At 40.5% G+C, this 23,231-nt stretch overlaps 1 protein-coding gene across 2 annotated transcripts in view; it reads right to left on the bottom strand.

Annotated features, from left to right (window-relative positions):
* Positions 1-1,033: 1,033 nt before the first annotated feature.
* RAB31 (RAB31, member RAS oncogene family) overlaps positions 1,034-23,231 on the bottom strand; it is a 78,189-nt gene continuing 55,991 nt past the window's right edge. For both annotated transcript variants that reach the window (XM_025181869.3, XM_006117467.5), the window contains exons 4-7: positions 19,673-19,744; positions 17,799-17,905; positions 14,952-15,061; positions 1,034-5,137 (exon numbers count right to left, since the gene is read on the bottom strand). In XM_025181869.3, coding sequence (XP_025037654.1) covers positions 5,040-5,137; positions 14,952-15,061; positions 17,799-17,905; positions 19,673-19,744 — 387 coding nt within the window. In that variant the 3' untranslated portion in view covers positions 1,034-5,039. The remainder of the gene's footprint in view (positions 5,138-14,951; positions 15,062-17,798; positions 17,906-19,672; positions 19,745-23,231) is intronic.

Genomic DNA, 23,231 nt, shown 5'->3' with positions numbered 1-23,231 from the left:
CGGACTATCGTAAGGGGGGAGCTATGAGGGGTCTGGGGTGGCATCCCCTCCCACCCTACCCCAGACCCCTGATAGCCCCCCCTTCTGATAGTCCGGCATATTTGATAATCCGGCACCCCCTGGGTCCTAAAGGTGCCGGATTATCGGAAGTTTACTGTAATTTCCCTAATGATCAAAAACACTGTTATGCACAAATGTATCTATTATTAAAACTGAGTCTTTAGAAACTCACTTGCATTAATTATTAGAGGCTTGTATACAACTGCTTTTAGCCATTTTACCCTTCCACTAATGTTTTAATGCTTTTAAGAAGATTACATAGTCAAGGAGAAAATACATGTAGCCAAGGACAAAACAATGTCTGAAGCTGAGCTTAAGGTTTGCCTTTCAGGCCTATGCACATTTCACAATCTGGTGGTAGCCTCAACACTTTAGCAGATTAGAGTGAGGGGGTGGAGGTCTGAAGTAAACACAGAGTATTTCATCAGATTTATTGTCCTGATCTCTTCCAAGGTCACAGGTATTTTCAGAATGACACTTCTTTAAAAAAATGGCGATTGAAGCTGTAGCACTTTTGAAGGATGAAATGTCAACAATTTGTTTCAAACAGATGGGGGATAAAATCGGTAGCATTCAAATAGAAATATGGGGTGGAGGTTAAGTTAGTCAACTTCACAGCCTCGTGTAGGATCCCAGATCATCAAAATTCTAGAATACAGGACTGTAATAGTGTAAAGTACTACTGGAATGTGCATCCAAACTGCCTAATATTAGCTAAAACATCGCATCCAGAATACACTGAGCCTTATGTATAATCTCTGATATATGTATTTATTGATGAATGGATCGACTCCTGTGCAGTGCAATGTCACTTCTGTTATTCCAAAATTCAGATTAAAGGACAGACAGGGGAACTTAAGCAGTACACAGTGTCACTTTGTGATAACCCTCTGCACAATGTGTCAATCAGCATGCTCTTCTGGAGATCTGTGACTTCTCTGTGTGTTCTACTGAACCCAATGATATTTCAAAATCAGAAGTATTTAAAATATTTATTAAGTATTAATCACTGTAGGGTAAATAAAAACAACACTACTTTTAAGGAAAAAATCTTATTAGATATTATACAATTAATATGTAAACAGAAGATAAAGTATTAACAGATTGCAGCATCCCATACATACAGCAAGTGGGTCCAGCCCAGTAAAAGCCCTTACATAAACAGAGTAGTACTTAGCACACAACTTACACTTGACATTTGGTCACTGGATCTGGTTTAAATAACCAAGAGTATGATAGTAAAATATATAATCAAGGTCTGATTATGAATCAGAGTGCTTTCACATACAAGGTATCTAGTCATGTTAACTGCCACATAAACTGGAGAGCAACATAAAGTAGGGAACTAATGATGGGTGGGTTTTGTTGTTACAATGCAGCACTTCAGACTGACCTTTTGTACCATGAATAAAAATAATCAGCTAATTAATCTAATTTCTGAGGGTATCACTTTTGCACCTACTGGTGCCAGTTAATGGATCTTAATTGGTTCTCCAGATTTCTTTGTCCTGCGTGGCAAACTTATATTCTGAAATATGCCATTTAATGCTTTAAAATGGCAAGTCAACAATGTACCTACATAGATCACCCTCTTATTGCTACCTTCTATCTTGCACCGTAAATTCATTCAGGTGCAATGATCACTAATGAAAAAGATATTTACAAGATAAAATATGACATATATGTGAACCAGACATAGCCAGTGAAAAAAGTACTACACGTCACTCTAACAAAATATAAAACTATCTTTCTATCTCTACACATCCACACGCAGCATATATGAAACTATTCCTTAATACAATTTTTCTAAAGTAACGAATTCATGACATACCAGAAAACGTGTCACCTGCAACTGGATGGTCACAGTCTTGAGTTACGGTGCATACAAAGATTCCATATAATATACCCAATTTGCAGCTTGTGCTTTAGCCCACCTATGTGTTGATCTGCTAAAGCCAATCTCTTGACATGTCCAGTCTAGCTGGCTCACACAGAGGTGCTGCATTATTATCAGAGCAGATTAGTTATAGATTTTGATCTTCTGTATCATAGGATTTTTTCTGTTAGTTTTTTGAACCAGCCAGGGTTTTTAATTACAATTGGCAAGAGTTATGGTTGTGGTGAGATTTATGGCTCTGAGGTAATTTTTGGTATTCTGTAATTTTTCTGAGTATTTAAAAAGAATGGCAATATTTTGCAAACAAAAAAGGCAACCACGGAAAGCTGCCATCATAATTTATCAAATATGCTCCTAAACCAAGCCATACATCATTCCAAAACATACAGAATAAAGCTGCTTTACAAAACTTGAAAAAACACTGGCTGTGAGGAATAATAATTGGAGACTCTTGCATCGAAGAAAACCATAGCTACCCTGTATATTATTACAGTGACCTTATTCTCTTATCTGTGACTTCACTATTCCTTCGCAACCCAAATTCTGGAATGGTATTCAATTAAAAATTGTACTGATGTAGGCATTTTGATTAAATATAAACAGAACAAGGACTTCAGGATTTGGCCCTCTGAAATGTAAAAGTATCGAATGTAAACCTACTTTGGAAATATTAAAATTTTGAAAGTTTGTATCAGCCAGAAAGCTGTCTCTACAATTTCTGATTTCAACCTATTTAACATAACACTGAGATCTGTATCTGATCCACATATAACCCAATGTAGCTCTGAAAGCTGGTTACGCACTTTAATACAGAATCTATAGCAAACAGATTGGCATCATCTGCCAGTTGTTATTTAAGTCTGAGATTAAAAGTCAACTGCAAAATTGCCTGAAGAAGTTTACAGCCATCTCAAGCAGATTTTAATGGGTTTTGAGACATCATGTGAAATTGAAGTTGGCCACATTTAGGTTTATGAAAACAAGTTAAAATCAGCTTTATGCATGACTAATATAAAATGCATACTACACAACCAATAAACATTTTATTAAAAAAAATGAACACTTGTAAATAGCCTTGCCATCTTTTTCTAATACATAGCTAGCTGTAGACTCTGCCTTTTTACACTTAGTAAGCTGGGCTGCCTGTAGCAATATGAACATTAGTCCCTTAAGTAATATTAATTGGTGTTGTTGATCAGTTGATTATTTCTTTAGCCCAGTAAATAAGTTAGCACTACAATGACTAAGGGCCTGATCCAAGTTCCACTGAAGCCAATGGAAAAAGTCCCCTTGACTTTCGGATCAAGCCCTAAATAGCCAATACTATCTGACCACTGCATTAACTCAGTAGCAGAACCAAGCTTTAAGCAATGGTAGAGCCAGGGAGTCTCTGCGGTGCCACTTTCAACTATGCCAGTTGGCTTAAAAAGGTGGCACACATAAACCTAAAAACTACTACATGATAGCAGTCATCCTCCCAGACTACCTCTGCCACTGCATTCTGCTTTTCTTTATAAGTATGCAGGTCCATCTACATTCAGCCTGTAATTGAGATATATTCTCTCTCCTCAGTTGGCAATAATTTTTCCCTTGGTGATTATTTTTCAACTAACTCCTCCACTGTTGTATGTAACAAATGTGCTAAAAGGTCAAATGTTCTAACAATCACAAATGTATCATGGTGTAGGATGAATTTGGGTTTTGATTTTGCAACTTAAATTTCTTACACTGCTTCAGCTCAACATTAAATTTAGTGGAGAAGAGAAAAAAATAATTTACCTACTCTATCAATCACAGAACCAATATGTTACAGATTGAACAGGCCCACGGTTTTAGGCCATCGTCCAATCACCTTGTCCATAATTATAAATACTGCATTTTTCTCTGCACTGTATTTTGTCATGCTTTGATCAGTCTAGTTTTAAATGTCTCAGGCATTGTGTTTCATACCAATTCCCAATCACCTAAGGAAATAATTCCACAATTGAACACACTGCATCTTTAGAAAAACTGTCATCATTTCTTTTCTTAATTTCATTCCCATCACCTCAAATTATACCGCACTCCCTTATGCCACTTTAGCAACAGGTGGCAAGATGCATCTGTTGACAGGACCATGGAGAGAGACGTAAAGGGATTTCTGCTGATTGTGGCAGATGTGACTCCATCTTGGAAATGAGGAAGTGGGATGAATCTTTGGGCAGAGAATACCTATGACAGAGAATTATCTGCAAGAAAACCCAGGAACAGACAGGCTGAAGTTGGTGTTTGCCATTTTGTTGCAATTTATGTAAGACCTAAAGCAGAAAGCGAGTACATTCTTTTTGGAGCAGGATGGAAGCTCCATCTGCTTACAACCACTCTAAACAATTCCTCTTCCACCATGGCAATTCCATCCTTCAGATACATGAAAACAATGGAAAGTATGTGTATCGTTTGACATTTTGCCAAGCTGTCCATCATGTGTTGGGCCAAATTCTGTCTGGTTCACAACCTGTAAAAACTGGGCTGTTCCAGTTTTAGATCCATTTTTCTAGTTCCTGATTTCAGTCCATTTCTTGATGATGACTAATCAAATCATCTGATAAAACTGCAACTCTAGAAAAGCAATGGAAAAGGAGCCTGGCTAAAAGCAAAACCAGAGAAGTATGCGGCCCAAAGTTCAGGTCTTAAATTGTATGTACATACTCCTCTAATGATCAGTTTAAAACATTACTGAGTCAACCCAGTCATGTAAGAGGAGAGATTTTATAGCAAATCTAAAGTTTCCATGTAAAAAGCCATTTTATTAAAAAACAACAACCAAACAAACAGTCATTGGTTTAAACCAGAGATTAGAATAAATTGACTCAAGAATTTTGGCAGTAATCTATGGAGGATTTTCCATCTAGTTTTTGCAAAATCTTTTCTGCGTCTGAACCTTGCATTATTATGTGCACGTTGTACTGAAATTACTGCTTTTAAAGCAAGGTGCCTTGCCAGTGAGGTTGTGAAGTCCTTTGCTCAATGCATAAGCAAATGGCATAAGCAAATGGCATTTTATTTTATTGTATTCAAGTAAACCAAAACTGGCCATATTGGGTCAGCAGCACCGTCTAGTTGTCTGTGTAGTCTGCTTTCCAAGTTTGATTGATCCATTGTTGCCATTTTCATGAGGGTCCAAGGGTGGAATTTGTCGACCTGAAAAATATGAAGAAAATACTGGATTCAATATTCTGATGTAACAAAACACACAGAGGTATTACTAAGAAATTGCTTAGTTTGCACTAAAACTATGTAAATCAGATTTTAATATGAAACAACTGTTTTTCACTTAGTTTGTTCCTTATTTCTGTAGTTTATATATTGGTATGTAAAAGGCAGCACTGTCACATATTAAAATACATATATACATTTGCAGTGCATATATTTATTATACCCCAGAGCTCTCTAAAGCAAAAGAGCATTTTAAACAAGCAAATGTGAGCCATAAACGGAAAGGAGAAACACAATAATTATTTGAATTGAATCCCTCCCTCTGTTTCTTACTCTCCTCAATCCCAACAGATGGTTTGGCTTGTCTAATAACGCTCAGCCTCCTGATTCTTATTTGATTAAAAAAAAGTGTCAGCCCTAATTGGGGTTCTAATGCAAGGCAAGAGCCTGCTGCTTCAGATCTGTCCCTGTATGCCTCTTCAGTTCTGCTGTGTCTTCTGTTTCATTGGCCACTACATATAGATGATACAGAATATGTCCTTTATATATGTTGCAACTAGCAAGCCTGGTCATTCAATGCAGGTATATCAGGAGTGACTCATGTGAAAACTTGAGTGTAGAATTAGGGAAAATAAGAACCTGCTGGCTCTCATGGTAGCAGGTAAGAATGAATGAGTTTGACCAGTTTATGGTGGCTCTGAGGCCTTGTCTACACCAGGTGTTGAGTTGAACTTAGCTGTATAAGCTCTATTTTCTAAAAGATGAATCCACACCACCAAGATTTCAGTATTCCTGCTTTTCACAAGAAAAACAGTACATTCAACCTTGCATGGTTGATTTTAGGGTAGTGCAGATGCAATGCTGTGAAAGTCAATGTTCTTGGCCTCCAGGAGATGAACGTCCAGATCATGAGCTCTAGCATGGAGCTCTAGCATGGAGCATACAGGAGATCCTGGATCTCATTTCTGTGTGGGGAGAGACATCTGTTCCTGCAGAACTATGAACCAGCAAAAGAAATGCTGATATCTAGGCCAAGACCACACATGGCATGGTGGGAAAAGGATACACCAGGGATACCCAGCAGTGCCACGGGAAAATAAAGTAGCTCTGCAGACATATCAGAAGACAAAGGAGGCAAACAGATGGTTAGGGTCAGCATGGCAAACATGCCACTCCTATGAGCAGCTGCATGGGACTGCAGCGGGGGACCTGACCAGTGTCCCAATCTCATCCCTGGATTCCTTCCAAAAGAGTCTTCAGGCAACAATACCAGCCAACAACAGGGAGGGCAGTGTGGATGAGAAAGATGAGAATGGTCAATAAGCAAGCAGAGCATCCAATCTCACCGACAACCAGGACTCTTTTATAACTTTGGAGACAATCTCCTCTTCTTGGGGTGTATCGCTGCTGGGCGCTGAGGGTGGTGGAGGGCACTTCTGGTGAGTTCACATTTTTAATCATAGTACAAGTGGGTGTAGGCAGTTGAGTGTGATCTGTGGCAGCCGCTTTGCCTACATTGCAGGAGCTCCCCAGAACAGTTTGAAAATGTGTCTGGAGATGGAGCAGGAATCCTCCCTGCACATCTCCATAAGGCTCTCATAAAGGAACTCTTTCTTCCTCACAAGGTTCTTGGATAGGCCTGCCTTATTCCATCCTCCACAGAAGGACCTTTCCATGCCAAGCCAACAGTAAGTGGTCTGACATAATTGCTGCACAAAGCATTGCAGCGTGAGGTCCTGGTTCCTGGGCACACTCAGTCAGCATCTGCTCCTTATCACTTTGCGATTAGGAGAAGAGATATTACTCATGGCAACCTAGATGAAGCAGGGAAGGTATATATGTAACTGATACCACTGGCAGTAACCTCTGTTTGCTTAGCCCCAATAAAGCATGGTTTGGGCCCCTGTCCTGCTCTGCTGCTATGCCCAACTCCTCCCGCCCACAGGCTCCTCAGTGTCCGTGTGAACCACGCCCAAACCCCCTCTTGCCAACAGGATCCTGCGAAAGCGAAAGTTGCACTCTTCCAGCAAATGGAAAGTGCTGAACACACAGTCACCACCGGCACCCCTGCCCTGCCTTGCTGCCACACGACTGTGCCTCCCCCCTTTGCAACACAGATGCTTGCCTAGCTGTGGGAGTTACTATCTGCAAGTATTGTGTTGCACATGCTTTCAAAACAGAAGCAAAAGAGTGAGCCCTGACCTGTCCCTTATGAGGCTTGCTACCAAACCGAGTCCAGCTGCTCCCTTAAGATCTCTGTGGTGCACCTACTGTATCGTAGGTGCTTAAAAGTATAACTTTGTCCTTGAACATAATGCATTCCTGTTGTTTTAGGCAGACCTTCTTTTTATGCTAAGAGATTAGGCTCTACATTCCACAATGTCCCTCTTATAGAGTCTGTCCTTCACTTTTTTTTTCATTAAAGCGGGTTCAACAGTGAGCCTTTTGCATGCTCCTCCAGCTTTTTGGCTAGCACAGACACGAAGGGGAAAATGTAATCGGGATGACACATTCAATGAGCAAATGCAGTCCACCCACTTGGACAGGACTCAATTAAATGAGTGGAGGAGAAGGCTGCGGCAGCAGATTTAAGTGGAGCATGAGGAGAGGGGAGCGTGCAGGAGAACGTTTTGAAGATCATGGCAAAGCTGATGACGTGCCTGGTAGACTCACAGGAGAGCCATCCAATCTAGAGATCCCCTCTGGCCCATGCTGACCCACATTTCTTCTTCATCAAGTTCCATAACCTTCTCTTCCAGGTACCCTAGAATGCAGAGGGAAGCGGGGAGTCAAGAGCAGCTGCGCACTCAACCTTCAGGGATGTGTTCCAAAACAAAAGGCTGTCACCTGTGTGATGGTTGAACTCGGGGATTGTAATACACCTTTTTCCCTTCTGTCCCCCCTCCTCCAAAGCTCTGAACATGCAGAGGCTGCCACAACACTGGGAATGTTGCTTTCTCTGAGGTCTGAACTAGTCAGTAGCCTGCAAAACCGTCCTTTTAAACATCCAAAAGCACTTCCTCCATTCTTCACTTGCTCAGCCTGTAGTTGAACTGCTACTTGCTGTGGTCCAACCTGCCTGCATACGACTTTGTGAACCACAGAGCAAGGGGTAGGCTGGGTCTCCAAGGATCATTACTGGCATTTCAACACCTCTGATTGTAATTTTCTGGTTTGGGAAGAAAGTTCCATCGTGCATCTTTCTGAAGAGGCAGGAGTTCCTAAAGATGAGTGCATCATGCACTTTTACCAGCCATCCCATGCTGATGACAATGAAATGGTCTTGTGATCCACCATTGCTTGCTGCACCATCAAGAAGTACCCCTGGCAGTTTATATACTCTGACAAGGTAGTTGGGTGCCAAAATAGAGATGTGCGTTCCATCTATCACCCCACCATAGTTAGGGAACCCCATCACAGCAAAGTCCTCCACTATGTCCTCCACATTTTCCAGTGTCACTACCTTTCACAGCAGAAGGCTATTGACTACTTTGGCTACTTGGATCATACTGGCCTCCACTGTTGATTTCATCCCTCTGAATTGATTACCAACTGACCGGTAGCAGTTTGGCATTGCAAGCTTCCACAGGACTATTTCCACTTGCTTCCCTACTGGCAGAGTGGGTCTCATTCTGATATTGCTGTGCTTCAGAGTGGGAGAAAACGATTCCTAAAATTCCATGGTAGTGGCCTTACATAGTCAAAAGTTTTGCAGCCACTGCTGATGCCCCATAGTTGCATAATAGTGCAGTCCCACCAATCCCTGCTTGTCTCACAGCACCAGAACTGACATTCTACTGTGTCAAGAGGATCGAATGCAATCTACATTTGCCAATTGCTCAACTCAAGTGTTTCATACAAGTGTCTGTTCATGGCTGCCTCATATTCTTCCCAGCTCTGGCGGGCCCTGGATAGGTTCTAGTATACTGCAGCATAAGGCATGAGATGTTTGCAATGGCTGCCAGAGTACTTTGCTGCTGAACAGGGTCCAGGATTGCCCTGCTATGGTGTGTGCATGAAAAACCAGGGGAAAAAAGGTACAAGAAGATTGTTTTCCATTGCTTTCAAGCAGGGACAAAGGGGGGAGTAGATGAGTGCATTATGGGATACTGACGACATGTACTCGGCACTACCTGCTGCACTGTTTTGGTCCCATCTGGCACCAGGAGCCTAACCCAGAATGCACGGGAGTGGCAGGAATTGTGGTAGGGATGTAAGCTACTAGTCGACTATCCGATAAGCAAAAGCTTATCAGATAGTCAACTAGACCCTTGTAGTTGTAGTTGCTCCCCCCGCCTTGGGAGGAGCAGGAGCCGGTGCTGGGGGGAGACGGCTTAAAAGCCAGTTCCCCCCAGCATCATCTCTGCAAGGGGCAAGGGAATAGCGGGGACCAGGTGCAAGCTGGGAATCAGCTGATTCCTGGCTCATGCCCAGTCCCAGATGCTGCAACTCTGCTCTTTAAATGTATTAAGACCTTCTTGCCAGCTCTTAATACATTTAAAAGTCAGAAGTGCAACGGGGGGTACCCCATCCACTCTTAATAAATTTAAAAGGCTAAAAGCACAGCAGGGGGGACCCGATGTGAGCTCAGAATAAGTTGGCCTGGCTCATGCTGGGTCCCCACTACTGTGCACCAGCCATTTAAAAGGCAGAGTCATACGGGGTTAGCTCCGGGACAAGGAGCTAACCCTGCTGCGGCTCCCCCACTTATCAACTAGTCAATGGAAAAATCCATCGACTAATCAGTTAGTTAATTAACCTATATTTAACATTCCTAAATTATCCAGTTATCCACAGTGCATCACTGTCAAAATCAATGATAGCTACCACTCTGGGAACACACTAGTTCAAACTCTTGTGCACAGCAGGAACATGCACCTTCAACTTTACAAAATTAGGTGCTAAAAAATTAACCTTAGTAACATAGACAAGGCCTGAGGATGGCACATCATGTGTTATAAAAAGCAAGACAAGCTTCCTATCTGAAAAGACTTCTCAAGAGTGTATTAATGACATTTTGGAAACATGGAGGAAAAACTACTGCACTGAGTTAATTATGTTTCTAAAGTATTTGAATTTGTTCCCAGTTGAACTGGAGTCCTGCCACTTTTTTTTCTGGAAGCCTAATGCAGTTAAGAATGTTGGAACGTGTAAACTTAATTCCCATAACATACCATTAAGGAAATATTTTCTCAAGTTTTAAATCTTTGAACAGCAAGTTTGAAGAGGAGAGTGTAAATGTGCAAGTTAGTATAGACCCCATTTCAGAAATCCACTGTAAACATTTTATTATGTTGATTCTATCTGTTTACATCCTGAGCTTCATAGTACAGGCAGTCCCTGGGTTACGTACAAGATAGGGACTATAGGTTTGTTCTTACGTTGAATTTGTATGTAAGTCGGAACTGGCTCCAGATTCAGCCGCTGCTGAAACTGATCAGCGGCTGACTACAGGAAGCCCTAGGCAGAGTTGCTCTGCCCCCAGCTTCCTGGAATCAGCCGCTGATCAGTTTCAACAGCAGCTGAATCTGGACTCCTGGGACAGAACAGCTGGGGCACTGCCGGGTAGGTCCCTGCAGGACCAACCCGGCAACACCCCAGCTGCTCTACCCCAGGCATCCCGCAACAAAAGCCTGGTCTGCTGGGGGGGAGTTCCCCCCAGCACAGCAGGGAGACCCGAGCAAAGCCGCACAGGCGGCGGGACCCCGCTGACCGTGCGGCTTTGCTCCTTTGCCCCGGCTTAGCTCCTTTGCCCCGGCTTTGCTCCTTTGCCTGTGCGGCTTAGCTCCGGGGCAAAGGAGCAAAGCCGCACGGGCAGCGGGGTCCCGCCACCTCTGCGGCTTTGCTCGGGTCTCCCTGTTGTGCTGGGGGGAACTCCCCCCCAGCACAGCAGGGAGACAGGAGCAAAGCCGCAGAGGCAGGGGACCCCGCCGTATATGCGGCTTTGCTCCGGGGCAAAGGAGCAAAGCCGCACGGGCAGCAGGGTCCTGCCGCCTGTGCGGCTTTGCTCGGGTCTCCCTGCTGTGCTGGGGAGTCCCCCCCAGCACACCAGGGAGACCCGGAGCAGCTTTTCTCGCCCTGGAGGACGCGGTGGCGGGACCGCTGCGCTCTGGGCGGTCCCGCCGCCCGCGAGCTCCGGGGCGAGAAAAGCCCCATTCGTAAGTGCGGATCCGCCATAAGTCGGAGCCACGTAAGTCGGGGACTGCCTGTACAAATGAGTTTAAAACTGCGAGTATTCTAATCAATCATGCCTATTAAGAAGCCAGTGAAGAAAAAAGTTTCAGGTTTCACCAAATTATTTTGTCCAGTTTAGACTATAACACAATACTCCAAGATGTGAATTGCTTTTTATTTTATTATTCATTTTACATGCCAATATAAAATACAACAACTTACAATTATATAAAAAAGAATTTTTCCACACATGCTGTAACTGGTGCTATTATAAATTAAAGTGTAGTAAGTAGAGTAACTTTATGGAGAATGTATGTTGTTATTGTTTTGTTAATTCAATAAAAGGCAACAAAGTTTCACACTCCTTTTCAGTCTTGTGGTTTTGATTTGATTTTTTTTTTTTTTGTATGCAAGTTTTCCCATCATCATTGCTGCTCAGGTTTTGCTAAATCAAGATGAAATTGTTGAACTTAATATTCTTAATATTCTCAATAAACTTGTCTCTGCTCAAGGGACTCCTAGGATCTAATTCTGCATTATTGGGAGTAACAACCTTGAAGCCAATTGAGTTATACTAGTGAAAAATTCCATGTAATGAGAAAGAATCAGTCTCACAGTATGAGCAATAAATTGAGGTCAGTCTCTTCTCGTATTCACGGTATGGAGCAAGTATTAATTTAAGAAAACGTCTCTCCATTACAAAGTAGACAAGCTAGAAAATATGATTAGCATCTGAAATCTGTTTGGCTGACTTTAGGGAGCAAATAAGATACTTTGATTCATGAGACTGTCTATTTTGGGACTCTTTAATTGGTAATCTCATAGCAGAGTCAGTAACATATAAAGAATGTTTTATAGAACTGGTAAAAAGATCCAGATGATTAGTATAGGAAAGATGAGCCTTAGCTTCAAATCCACGTCTGTGGTGACTACAAGTTTTAACTATATGAAAGGTATTTGGTGGACCCAGTTCACTTCTTAATAACAGACTAGTGTTCACATCACAAAACCCTAACTGGACCTAGCTGGCATACCCAAGCAAGATCAACAGAATTCAAGAACTGAATTGGTTTACAGAATAAACTACTCTCTCATCTGTTTGGGATGGGGGTGGGGAGGAAGGGAAGCACATTAAATGGATTAAGAACACTAAATTGATGCCATCTGTGTTATAGATGTTCTACAGATAATGTTAAGAGAACTATATATATTCTGTGCTATCACTCTAGTCTCATGGACAAATACATTCACCAAAACAGTTTTTAAAAATAACTAATTACCATCAAAGCAGGGTTGCCTTGCTTGGTAATTTCTGTTCACAATACACCATATGAAGAGATGGAATTTATTATGATCCTTAACTTAAACAAAAATATCTGTCCAGATCACAGACCCAGACTCCTCTCCAAATTTTTTAGAGAAGTACACATGCTATCAGGATGTAACCAGTTGCCTAGCAGCAAATAGATAATGGTTTAGGAGTGCGGATGAAATGAACAGATTCACAGAGAACATGAAATGTACATGCATTTGTCCAATAATTCTGAGGTTGGACATAGAAAACTCTGGAACTTTTGTATGCTTCTAGAGTGATCCGATCAACTTTAGGTTTTCTACAGCTCACATCACTGTCATTTCTAAGTGCTCTACTTTAAAACTAGATTTTGTATTTTTAATTCTTGGAATATTTAATTTATCTTTCTAATGTTTAGCAGATTGTTTATATGTGGAGTACAGATGCAAAAAGCCTTCACAGAAACAGCTGTATTTCGTTTTTTATTTTATACAATCAGGCTGTTTTATAAACATACATTTCTAGACATATATGCATGAATCTTGAGATCTTCAATCTCTTGCCAATGGGCATGGCCTAGTGCATGAAAAACGGAGGCAAACAAAGGTTGTTCAGGAGCAGGAATGTTGATGTACTCAGGTTTCTGATGTGTAGTTCTTCAGTTCAGCAAAAGAGGGGCATCAACTCAACTGTGTTATGCTCTCGGGGTGCTTGAATTAGGTTGAGGCTGTCCAGATTGACATTCCAGAGCCTACTCCAAAATCTGACTTCTACTCCTGAACTACCAAACTGGGCCCTAGTCTACCCTAGGGTGTTATTTTGAAATAAACCCTCTTAGGTTGAATTTATAAGTGGAGCATCCATAGTACCAAGCCCATTATTTCAAAATAACAGGCCACCTATTTTGAAATTTGTACTCCTGGTTTCCTCGGGGAATAATGCTAATTTCAAAATAGCATTAGTGTGGATGCTCCAGTGTCGCTATTTTAAAATAACTACCCCACAGAGTAATTCAAGACAAAACCCATAGTGATGAGACAGGAGTTGCCTAGGGAAAAATACAGAGCAGTCTGAGGCAGGAGGCAAACTGGAGATCAGAACCACAAATCAGCAATCAGAGTCAGGCCAGGGTACCAAACAGCCAAAGGCAGGAGCCAATGTGGACACGAAGAACCATAAGTCAGATGCCAGTAAATCAAGACACAAGAACTGGGTGGAACCCAGTTGTTCAAACAGCTTCCTGTTCCTGCTTCTGGTTTAAGTAGGCCCAGGGAGCCAGTCAGTCAACGCTGGGCCTCCACCAGTTGGACTTCAGGGACAGAGCTGCACAATGGGGTTAGGCTCCATTGGTCACAGGTAAGCCTTTATCATCTGGCTGGCAGGTAGAGAGTTGTAGCATAGTTGCGCCCATGAACTCTGCAGATTGGGTTTGAGGCTTGTAGTCCATGACAATATGTTTTATCCATCTGTTTTGGCATCCTATTTATGTATGGCAATTTAGCATCTTTTGTTTTGTTTGCATATCTATGTGCTATCGATTCCACATCCAAATACTACACACTTACAAACTTTATCCTTTATTCTGAGTTCTAGTAAGATCACAAATATGCCCACTGAAACAAACTTTCTATGTGTCCAAAAGCTTTTATAATATATTTAAAGTATATGCTTAGATACTAGTGAATACTAATTTCAGTTTAAGTAATTTTCCACATCAAATATAGTCATTATTAGGGTGCTTTGATTGCTACCTGTTGTAACATTACCTATCAAAGGAATAAACCAGTCTCCAAACAAGAAGAATTACAAGTTCTGTAATCTCATCTCATCAATTCACATTTTCAGACGCATCCCGTTCAAGAGAAATGATTGATCAGTAGCTTCTCAGGTAATATGCACAGAATGGTGTGATTTGGTAGGAGCAAAGAAACATTTCACACACCTATTTATCCTTTACTGAATTTGTGAGGAAAGAAAAAGACTGGTCATAAAGCAATAGAGAAGAAAAAGTGGGGTGGAATATACTTTATATCCTATTTTTATTCCATGGCTAGTGACGCTGGAATTGTTGGAATTAAAAATGGATAGCGGCATTCCCCTTTCTTTGCTAGCAATGTTCTTTTTTTTCCCCTTTAAAAATCATGGGGAGAAAACTTGTGCTAGAGTACACCAAAAGTGACTGTTTCCTACTTATCCTGATCATAAGCAGTGGACACACTACTATCTCAGATTTTTGTCTTCATGAAGAAAGAAATACTTGAATGCACTATTGAAAATCGTTTTCAAAAGGATTCCAAGCAATTTCCCCAAGAAAATGATAAATGTACTTACTAATTCCTTGAAAGAGTTCCTCTATGTTAATAGCATTCTTTGCACTGGTTTCAACAACAATTGCACCTATAGATTCTGCATATTCTTTGGCATCCTTCATAGGTACCTCCCTTAAAAAAAGTTTTTATAAGCAAACAAATTACTGTGTATTTATAAAATATATATATATATAATATAAAATAATGTATCTATATCAGTCTGAAAGACATCTCAAGTCACATTGTTCCTAGTTTCAATTACATAAATTTGGATCTTCCTCTGGTGCTGACATTCCTTGCTTCTCAAATTATAAATAAGTTAAGAGTCCTAGTCTTCCTTTCATTGAAGTTCATGTGAATTTAGCCATGTAATTTACTATGAGCAGACCCAAGCTGTCAAAGCCCATCAAGACTAACCACATGTCTTTTGGGTGTCTTGAGTCTAGCCAGACACCTATATATTAGAGAACTGTAAAAAGAAACAAAACAAACCACCAACACCAGTGGAAAATGTGATCATTGTTGGAAGTACCAAAGGAAACTAAATTAGCCTTTTACTAGAAGTCAAATCTGTTCCTCTGTTGTCCCCCGGTTATTTCTCCTCGGAGCAGTTTCTGTGGTAATGGAAACCACTTAATCAAGACTAGAGGAACTTTGTTTGGTCTGTCTTCTTTTGCCTCTATTCACATTTGCCATACCAATGGCTGCCAGTCTAGAGTCTAGCAGAACATATCTGGCAAAGTAGCTGGTAAAAATTCCATATACATAAACAGAGCTGCCAAAAGTCATGTAGAAATAGCAGGTTGCTCATGTATGCCCACATTAGTTACATTATATTTTTAAATCCCCTTGTACACAAGTATTTGTATTTTCTATTCGGTGGCGTTAATGTAATAGATTGATACATAAATTTTACCTAACGCCATTTCCAGTTAAGTAAACCTTAAGATAAAAACACCAAAGAACACACACACTATATATATTACATGTTCAAACAGATTTCTGCTAGAACAATGACCATGTCATGTATAAAATATATCTTGCTGTCGAGGTATCCACAAAAGTCCTCTTATTATAACACCAGCAAAGTAGTTTAGGAACATGTAAAGTGAGTGGAAAAAAATTACTGACTGTAAGAAAAGTGTCTGAAGACCTCTCTCATAATTCTGAACATCAGCAGAAAGTATTAGCAGAGTATGGTATTTTGTGCAAATATTAGCCTATATGGCCATTAAAGAGGCAAATGGGCATTGCACAAGTGTACGGAGAATCATCACCATAAAACTTCCCTCCTGAGGGCAAGCAGTTAATAGTTCATTGCCACATGCATGGCACAGCTAAGCAAATTCATGTTACTAAAACATTGTATGTTATATTTTAACATAATAGGTCACCCCATCTGCACTATGTGATTGTGCTTTCTAACTGAATCACAAAACTTGGGATTCTTTAATTAATCAAGTAAAGTTACCGTTGAGAGCATTAAAGCAATATATTTAAATGAGACCCAAGGGCAACCAGAAAAGACCACAAACTCCGCTTAGTATTAGTATGCTAAATTAAAAAACAAAACTTTATTTGTTCCCCCTATGGAGAGCCTTTCTGCTTTCTACTATTCATACTAGTAAGTTGGAAGCCATCTATTGAATTTTATGGGACTCAGCCAGCCTTGATGTCTTAACAGAAGCATAGTGAACTGCCATGTAAGGCACCAAGCCAATACACAAACTGTGTCCTTCACTCCCAGGCCACAAGACAGTGGGAGCCCTATTCAGGAGGCCCTGGGGAGAACGAGTACTTTACTGTTCTGTTCAATAATTCCTCTAGCAGGTTCTAGAGTGATACTGAAAGCCTATTTACAGGGCTACTGTCCTCAGAAATGTCTTCAGTCAACAAAGCACCTGATCACATGCTTTGCTGAATCAAAGCCAATGTCATGACTTTAAGGGGCAGAGGAATAAATGTGAAATATCATGGGCACGGAGAGAGTCCTTGAGGATCTAAGATGAAAATATCCTAAATGACCAAAAATAACCTAAAAGATCAAAGACCTTGGGCTCATACTGCTGAAGACAACGCACTCAACACAATTCATCTCTCAAATAACAAAAAGCACATTGATCACCCCAAAGGGTTATTTGTCATATAACAACATATTTCCCATGGCTACAAGAGTACACACAATCCCAAACATGAGGTAAGATGGGCCATGACTAGCGAGATCTTGACTCTTCTGTAGAGGAATCAAGTCAGACTCTAAGGAGATTCTTTCTCCTCACACCTAGGCGACAAATCTGTTATTTAAGGCTTGTGAGAGCCCTTATGTTCTTGCAGCTGTACTTTATGCAATAAGGCTATCCTCCTGCATCTGCCATTAACTCTTCATTTGATTAAATCAGCATCTCTAGCACTCACACGTTAATCAGGCACTTTTGAGCTATGCATGCGGTAACTGGAACTAGTTACATACAGTACAATGGAATTAAAAGTCCCATATGGTGCCAATCTGTGTAATGTGCCAACTGCAATATATTCCACACCTCTTAACACAAATGAAAAAACAAAAGGTATCAGGTGTCATCGATTCAACTAGCCCAAAGCCTGCAGCATGCACAGAAACTGCATCTGCCATTCTGCAATTCTGGTTAAACCAGTGGAAGTGCAGCAAAAAAAAAAAAAAAAAAAAGAGTTCAGAGGCTGGGATGCTGCTGTAGTTCAGGCCTGACTCTAAATGATGGAAATCGAAGGTAGTGATCTCAGTGGGGGACTGCACCACGATTAGCACTACAGATGACAATATAAACATGGTTATGTGAAGAAGGAAAGCAGTGCATACCAATAGCATTTTAATATCCAATAGATGCATTACCTGAGATCAGAAAGATCACATTTGTTGCCAGCAATGGCCATGACAATGTTTTCAGGACCATGTTCTTTTAATTCTTTTACCCATTTCTTCAAAGTATGGAAAGAATCCTAAACCAAACAAACAAGCAAAAAAAGAAGAAAAAAACAGCTATCAGAAGCTCCCTGATTTGGCAGTCATTTTTCTGAAATTACAGGAAGGACACACAGAAAACCCTCATGTGAAATGCATAACAGACTGTGAAATGTAATCTCCTCCTGTGAAATCTGGTCGTTTGTGAACTTTTACCCTGTGCTATATCAATTTCACAGGGGAGACCAGAGTATCTCAAATTGGGGGTCCTGATCCAAAAGAAAGTCCCAGGAGGGTTACAAGGTTATTTTACGGTATTGCCTCCCTTATTTCTGCACTGCCTTCAGAGCTGGGAAGCCAGAGAGTGGCAGATGGTGGCTAGGCACCCAGCTCTAAAGTCAGCACTCTGCCAGCAGCAGTGCAGAAGTAAGGATGGTAATACCAAACCATGCCACCCTTACTTCTACCCATGCCACCATGCTGATTCCTTCTGAGCTAGCTTGCCAAAGATTAGTGGTTGCTTACTGCGGGTCCAGCTCTGAAATAACAGTGGCAATACCATACCATGTCATCCTTAGTTCTGTGCAGCTGCTGCTGGTAGCTCTGCCTTCAGAGCTGGGCTCCCTGTCAGCAGTCCCCACTCTCCAGCTGCCTACCTGTGAAGACAGTGCCACTGCCTGCAACCCCCATACAGTAACCTGGCAACTCCCTTCCAATTCCTTTTGGGGTCAACGTCCCTACAATTACAACACTGAATTTCAGATTTAAATAGCTGAAATAATGAAAATTTCTATTGTTAAAATCCTATGAATATGAAATTGACCAAAGTGCATTGTACTCAAGTGACAGTGATCCCCAGGCATAATTGATGTTACCAATAGTCCATCAAGTCAAATTTTCTCCTCAGAAATACATGTGCCGCTTCTGCTGAAATCAATGGGAGTGGTAAGGTAACTCTGAGGAAAGTGTGGCCTTGTATGTGGGATATAATGTACATCCCACAAAGCTATGCTATACTTAAATATTAAACTTTCAGAGAATGAAAGTTGCTGCACAGGCATTCTGAATAAGGATGACAGGACTAAGTTCCACCTTCACAAGGTCTACAGACTTTCTGACCAACTATGAGTCATTTCAGTTAAAAATAAAAACTTATGTCCTGGTATGCAGCGATGAACAACGGGTCATTACACTAATGCAATGGTAAACTGAGCCAGACTTTTATTTGTAAAAGTAAATAATTCAGTTGGCAAGAGAGAAGAAACAGATAAGCAAAATGTTGCAGCCATTCATCTACTAATGCTTCGTCTATAACAACATCATCCCCTGGGATTTCTTTTAAAATTAAAACTTTATTCTTTGAATTTTAATAGTAGCAAGTTCAATGAGGGTAGGGCAAAGATCACCAGCTGGATGACAAGGGAATGGGGCTACTTTTTCAGCTGACAGTATACTTCCATTTCAAATAATAATGTTGAGCCAAAGATTATTTCATTGCATTGTTTCAAAGTAAACCAACTCCAGAAGAGTTCAACTCTCAAACTGCAAATGCAAGCTTGTAGCCACATTTCTGAAAGATTAATTTCCAGTTTGTAAACCAGTTGATTTGTTTAATAGTAGGAAAAATCCAGTACGACATCTTGTTCATCTCAAAGAGGCAAATTCAGAATTTTCCCCTGAAGTATAGTCTCTAGTGTTTTCTCTAGTGAACTTAGGGAATGGCACTTCTGCTACAGTTTTGCCAATACATTAAGTCATTAAGCAAACTATGTATACTACAGGAATTGCAAACAGAAAGGCTTTACCTGTTTTGTGATATCATATACTATAACAGCTGCTGCTGATCCCCGATAGTACATTGGTGCCAAAGAATGAAACTGTTAAAAGACCAACAAAACATCATAAATCAATTAAAGCTTTTACATGTTGCCAGGTCACAAAGACATACCATGATTGCATCATATTTTTTCACCAGAAAGAGACTGAGCTCCTTGAATGTGCGCCTAATTTGCGTTGCAGTAGGACTTCTAAAAAAAGGGCTGTTCTTTATTCTGTTGGACTCATACAATTAGCACATTGAGTTCTACATATTTTTCTTGGTGTGTTTTGGGTTCTTTTGCTTTTTTGTTTTTTGAAGCATGGTACGTGATCTGCACTAAAAAGGCTTGGGGAGAAACTAAAGAACATAAGAATGGCCAGACTGGGTCAAACCAAAGGTCCATCTAGCCCAGTATCCTGCCTGCCAACAGTTATCAATGCCAGGAGCTTCGGAATTAACAGAACAATGATCAAGTGATCCCTTTTGTCTACTCCCAGCTTCTGGCAATGAGAAGCTAGGGACACACAGAGCACGAGGTTACATTCCAGACCATCTTGGCTTACAGCCACTGATGTATGTATTTTCCAGGAACTTATCTAGTTCTTTTTTTTTTTTTTGGTCTGCATAACATCCTCACCAATAAGCTCTACAGATTGATTATCTGTTGTATGAAGTACTTCCTTTTGTTTACTTTAAACCTACTGCCTATTAATTTTATTTGGTGACCCCCGATTCTTGTATAATGGGAAGTAGTAAATCACACTGTCTTATTCATTTTCCTCAGCCCAGTCACAATTTCATAGTCCTCTATAATATTACTTCTTAGTCATCTCTTTTCCAAGATGGCAAATCCCCGTCTTAATCTTTTCTCTTATGGAAGCTAATCCACACCTTTAGTAATTTTTGTTGCCCTTTTCTGTAGCTTTTCCAATTCTAATATATCTTTTTTGTGAAGGGGTGACCAACACTGTAGCCAGTATTCCAGGTGTGTGTGTCCCATGGTACTATGATATTTTCTCTCTTATTATCTATCCCTTTCCAAATGATTACTGTTTGCTTTTTTGACTTCTATTACAAATAGACCAGATGTTTTCAGAGAACTATCCACAAAGACTCCAAGATCTTTCTTGTGTGGTGACAGCTAATTTAGATCCTTTTATTTTGTATGTAGAGTTAGAATTATGTTTTCCAAAGTGCCTTATTTTGTATTTGTCAACACTGAATATTTCTTGCCCTTCTCTCATCCCATAACTGCTTACTTTGTTTAAGAGCCTATCATGAGGGACCTTGTTAAAGGCTTTCTGAAAGTCCAAAATACAATATCCACTGGATCACCTTTTTCCATGCTTGCTGACCTCCCTCAAAGGTATGAATTTCCCAGCCTGTAACTGCCAGGATTGCCTCTTCTGGAGTCCTTTTTAAAATCTGGTATCACATTAGCTACTATTCTCCAATCGTCTGGTACAGAAGTTGATTTAAATGACAGGTTACATACCACAATTAGTAGTCTGCAAATTCATATTTGAATTTCTTCAGAACTCTTGAGAGAATGCCATCTGGTCTTGGCGACTTATTACTGTTAAATGTGTCAGTTTGTTCCAAAACCTCTTTTGACACCTTAATCTGGGACAGTTTATTAAATTTGTCACCTAAAGAGAATGGCTCAGGTGTGGGAATCTCCACCCAACCTCTGTAGGGAAGACTGACACAAAGAATTCATTTAGCTTCTAAACAATGGCCTTATTTTCTTTGAATATTTCTTTAGCACCTTGATCATCCTTGAATACTTTTTAGCACCATTGCCTGTTTGGCAGACTTCCTGCTTCTGATGCATTTAAAACATTTTTTATGCTCATTTTTGAATCTTCACATTCTTTTCTGGCCTGCCTAATCATACTTTTACACTTGATTTGGCAGAGTTTGTTCCTTTCTATTTTCCTCAGTAGAATTTAACTTCCAATTTTAAAAAGACCCTTTTGCCTCTAACACCTTTTACTTTGTTGTCTAGGCATGGTGGCAGTTTTTGGATCCTTTTACTATATTTGTTAATTTGGGTATATATTTAATTTGACCTTTTATTATGGTGTTTTTAAAAAGTTTCCATGTATCTTGTAGGCATTTCACTTTTATGAGTATATTTTTAAATTTCCATTTATCTAGCGTCTTCATTTTTGTATAGTTCCCCTTTCTAAAATTCAGTACTATTGTGGAAGACTTCTTTGGTGTCCCTGCCCTGAGGAATGTTAAATTTAATTAAGTTATGGTTTAATTTAGATTTAAGTGATGTATAGGACTTCTACTGGTAGTCAACAAAGGCATGAATTCTAGATATGGCCAACAGCATTCAACCCTGGGACTAAAGAGGAATAAAACATTTACAAAGTCACTCTCGTATAAATAAAAAATCAAAATGTATAGTTTATAATAAAATTGTAACTAACTGACAGATAATTATCTTCCAAATAGAGATGCAGTATAATTTCTTTCAAATGTAATTTCTTTTCATTGCAGCTTTAATTTCAAGGAACAGCTTCTTTTTAAAGAAAGCATTAAAATAGTTTACTAAACAGCTGAAAAACAGCTGCACTTATGATCACTGGTGACACATAGCAGGGGAAGGAGAGACAGCACTAGCCCCACCCCTCCCTGCTCCTGCCCACTCTCGCCCCAGCACTCCCCCACGTGGCAAGAAGCTGCCCAGCCTGCTCCTTGTCCACAACCAGTGAGTGAAGGGTGGCAGGACTGTCGCTGTGAGGACTGGTGATACCAACACTGGCCCTTCTGCCCTAGGGATGCGGGGCTGCATGTGTACCTATGTGCACCCCCACGTGTCACCACTGCTTTTGTTTGTTTACAAGACTAATCACAAAGTACCTGGTTTAGAATTTAACCTCATACTAGTACAGAGGCAGGAAATTTTTTTGCTTATTCATCTAAGATGGATTCTTATCTATAACTAAAATAATCTAACTTGAAAAATAAGTTCAGTCTTTTTTAATCTCATTACAGCTACATAATAATTTATTATTTGCGTGTCCAGCATCATCTTGCGAATTTCGGCTTGTTCATTCTCCTAGGTGAGTAATTTTTTTTTACATGGAAATAACACACCATTAATTTTTTCGGGATTAACATTCATCATAGTCAAGAGCAGACAAACCAATCTGTGCCAGGCTGAAAATTCTGCAAGGTTAATATCAGGGATGTAAAAAATATAGAACAACATTAACCATGTAACCAATCATGGTTAGGGACGGAATGGTCACCACTACCAGTGTTCCCTCTAAGATTTTCCATCCATGAACAGAGTCAGTTTTGTCGTATGCACCAGTATTGAGTTCATGTGCACTTGTTCGGATGTGTGTCACTGTGGCACCCAAGTTATTAACAAATATCTTCTGCCCTTTCCCCTCATTGTCTTCTCTTGGCCCCTGGCATTTGTCTCTCCTGCACCCTGCCCCTTGGTGCCTTCCCCTTTCTTCTCCTGCCCTGGCCCCCTCCTCTCACCTCAGCACAAGCCCCTTCCTCTCCTCACCCCCACCTCC

The sequence above is a fragment of the Pelodiscus sinensis genome, chromosome 2, assembly GCF_052426305.1.
Source record: "Pelodiscus sinensis isolate ZL-2025 chromosome 2, ASM5242630v1, whole genome shotgun sequence".
Lineage (NCBI taxonomy): Eukaryota > Metazoa > Chordata > Testudines > Trionychidae > Pelodiscus > Pelodiscus sinensis.
This window is presented reverse-complemented; position numbering and strand designations above follow the sequence as displayed.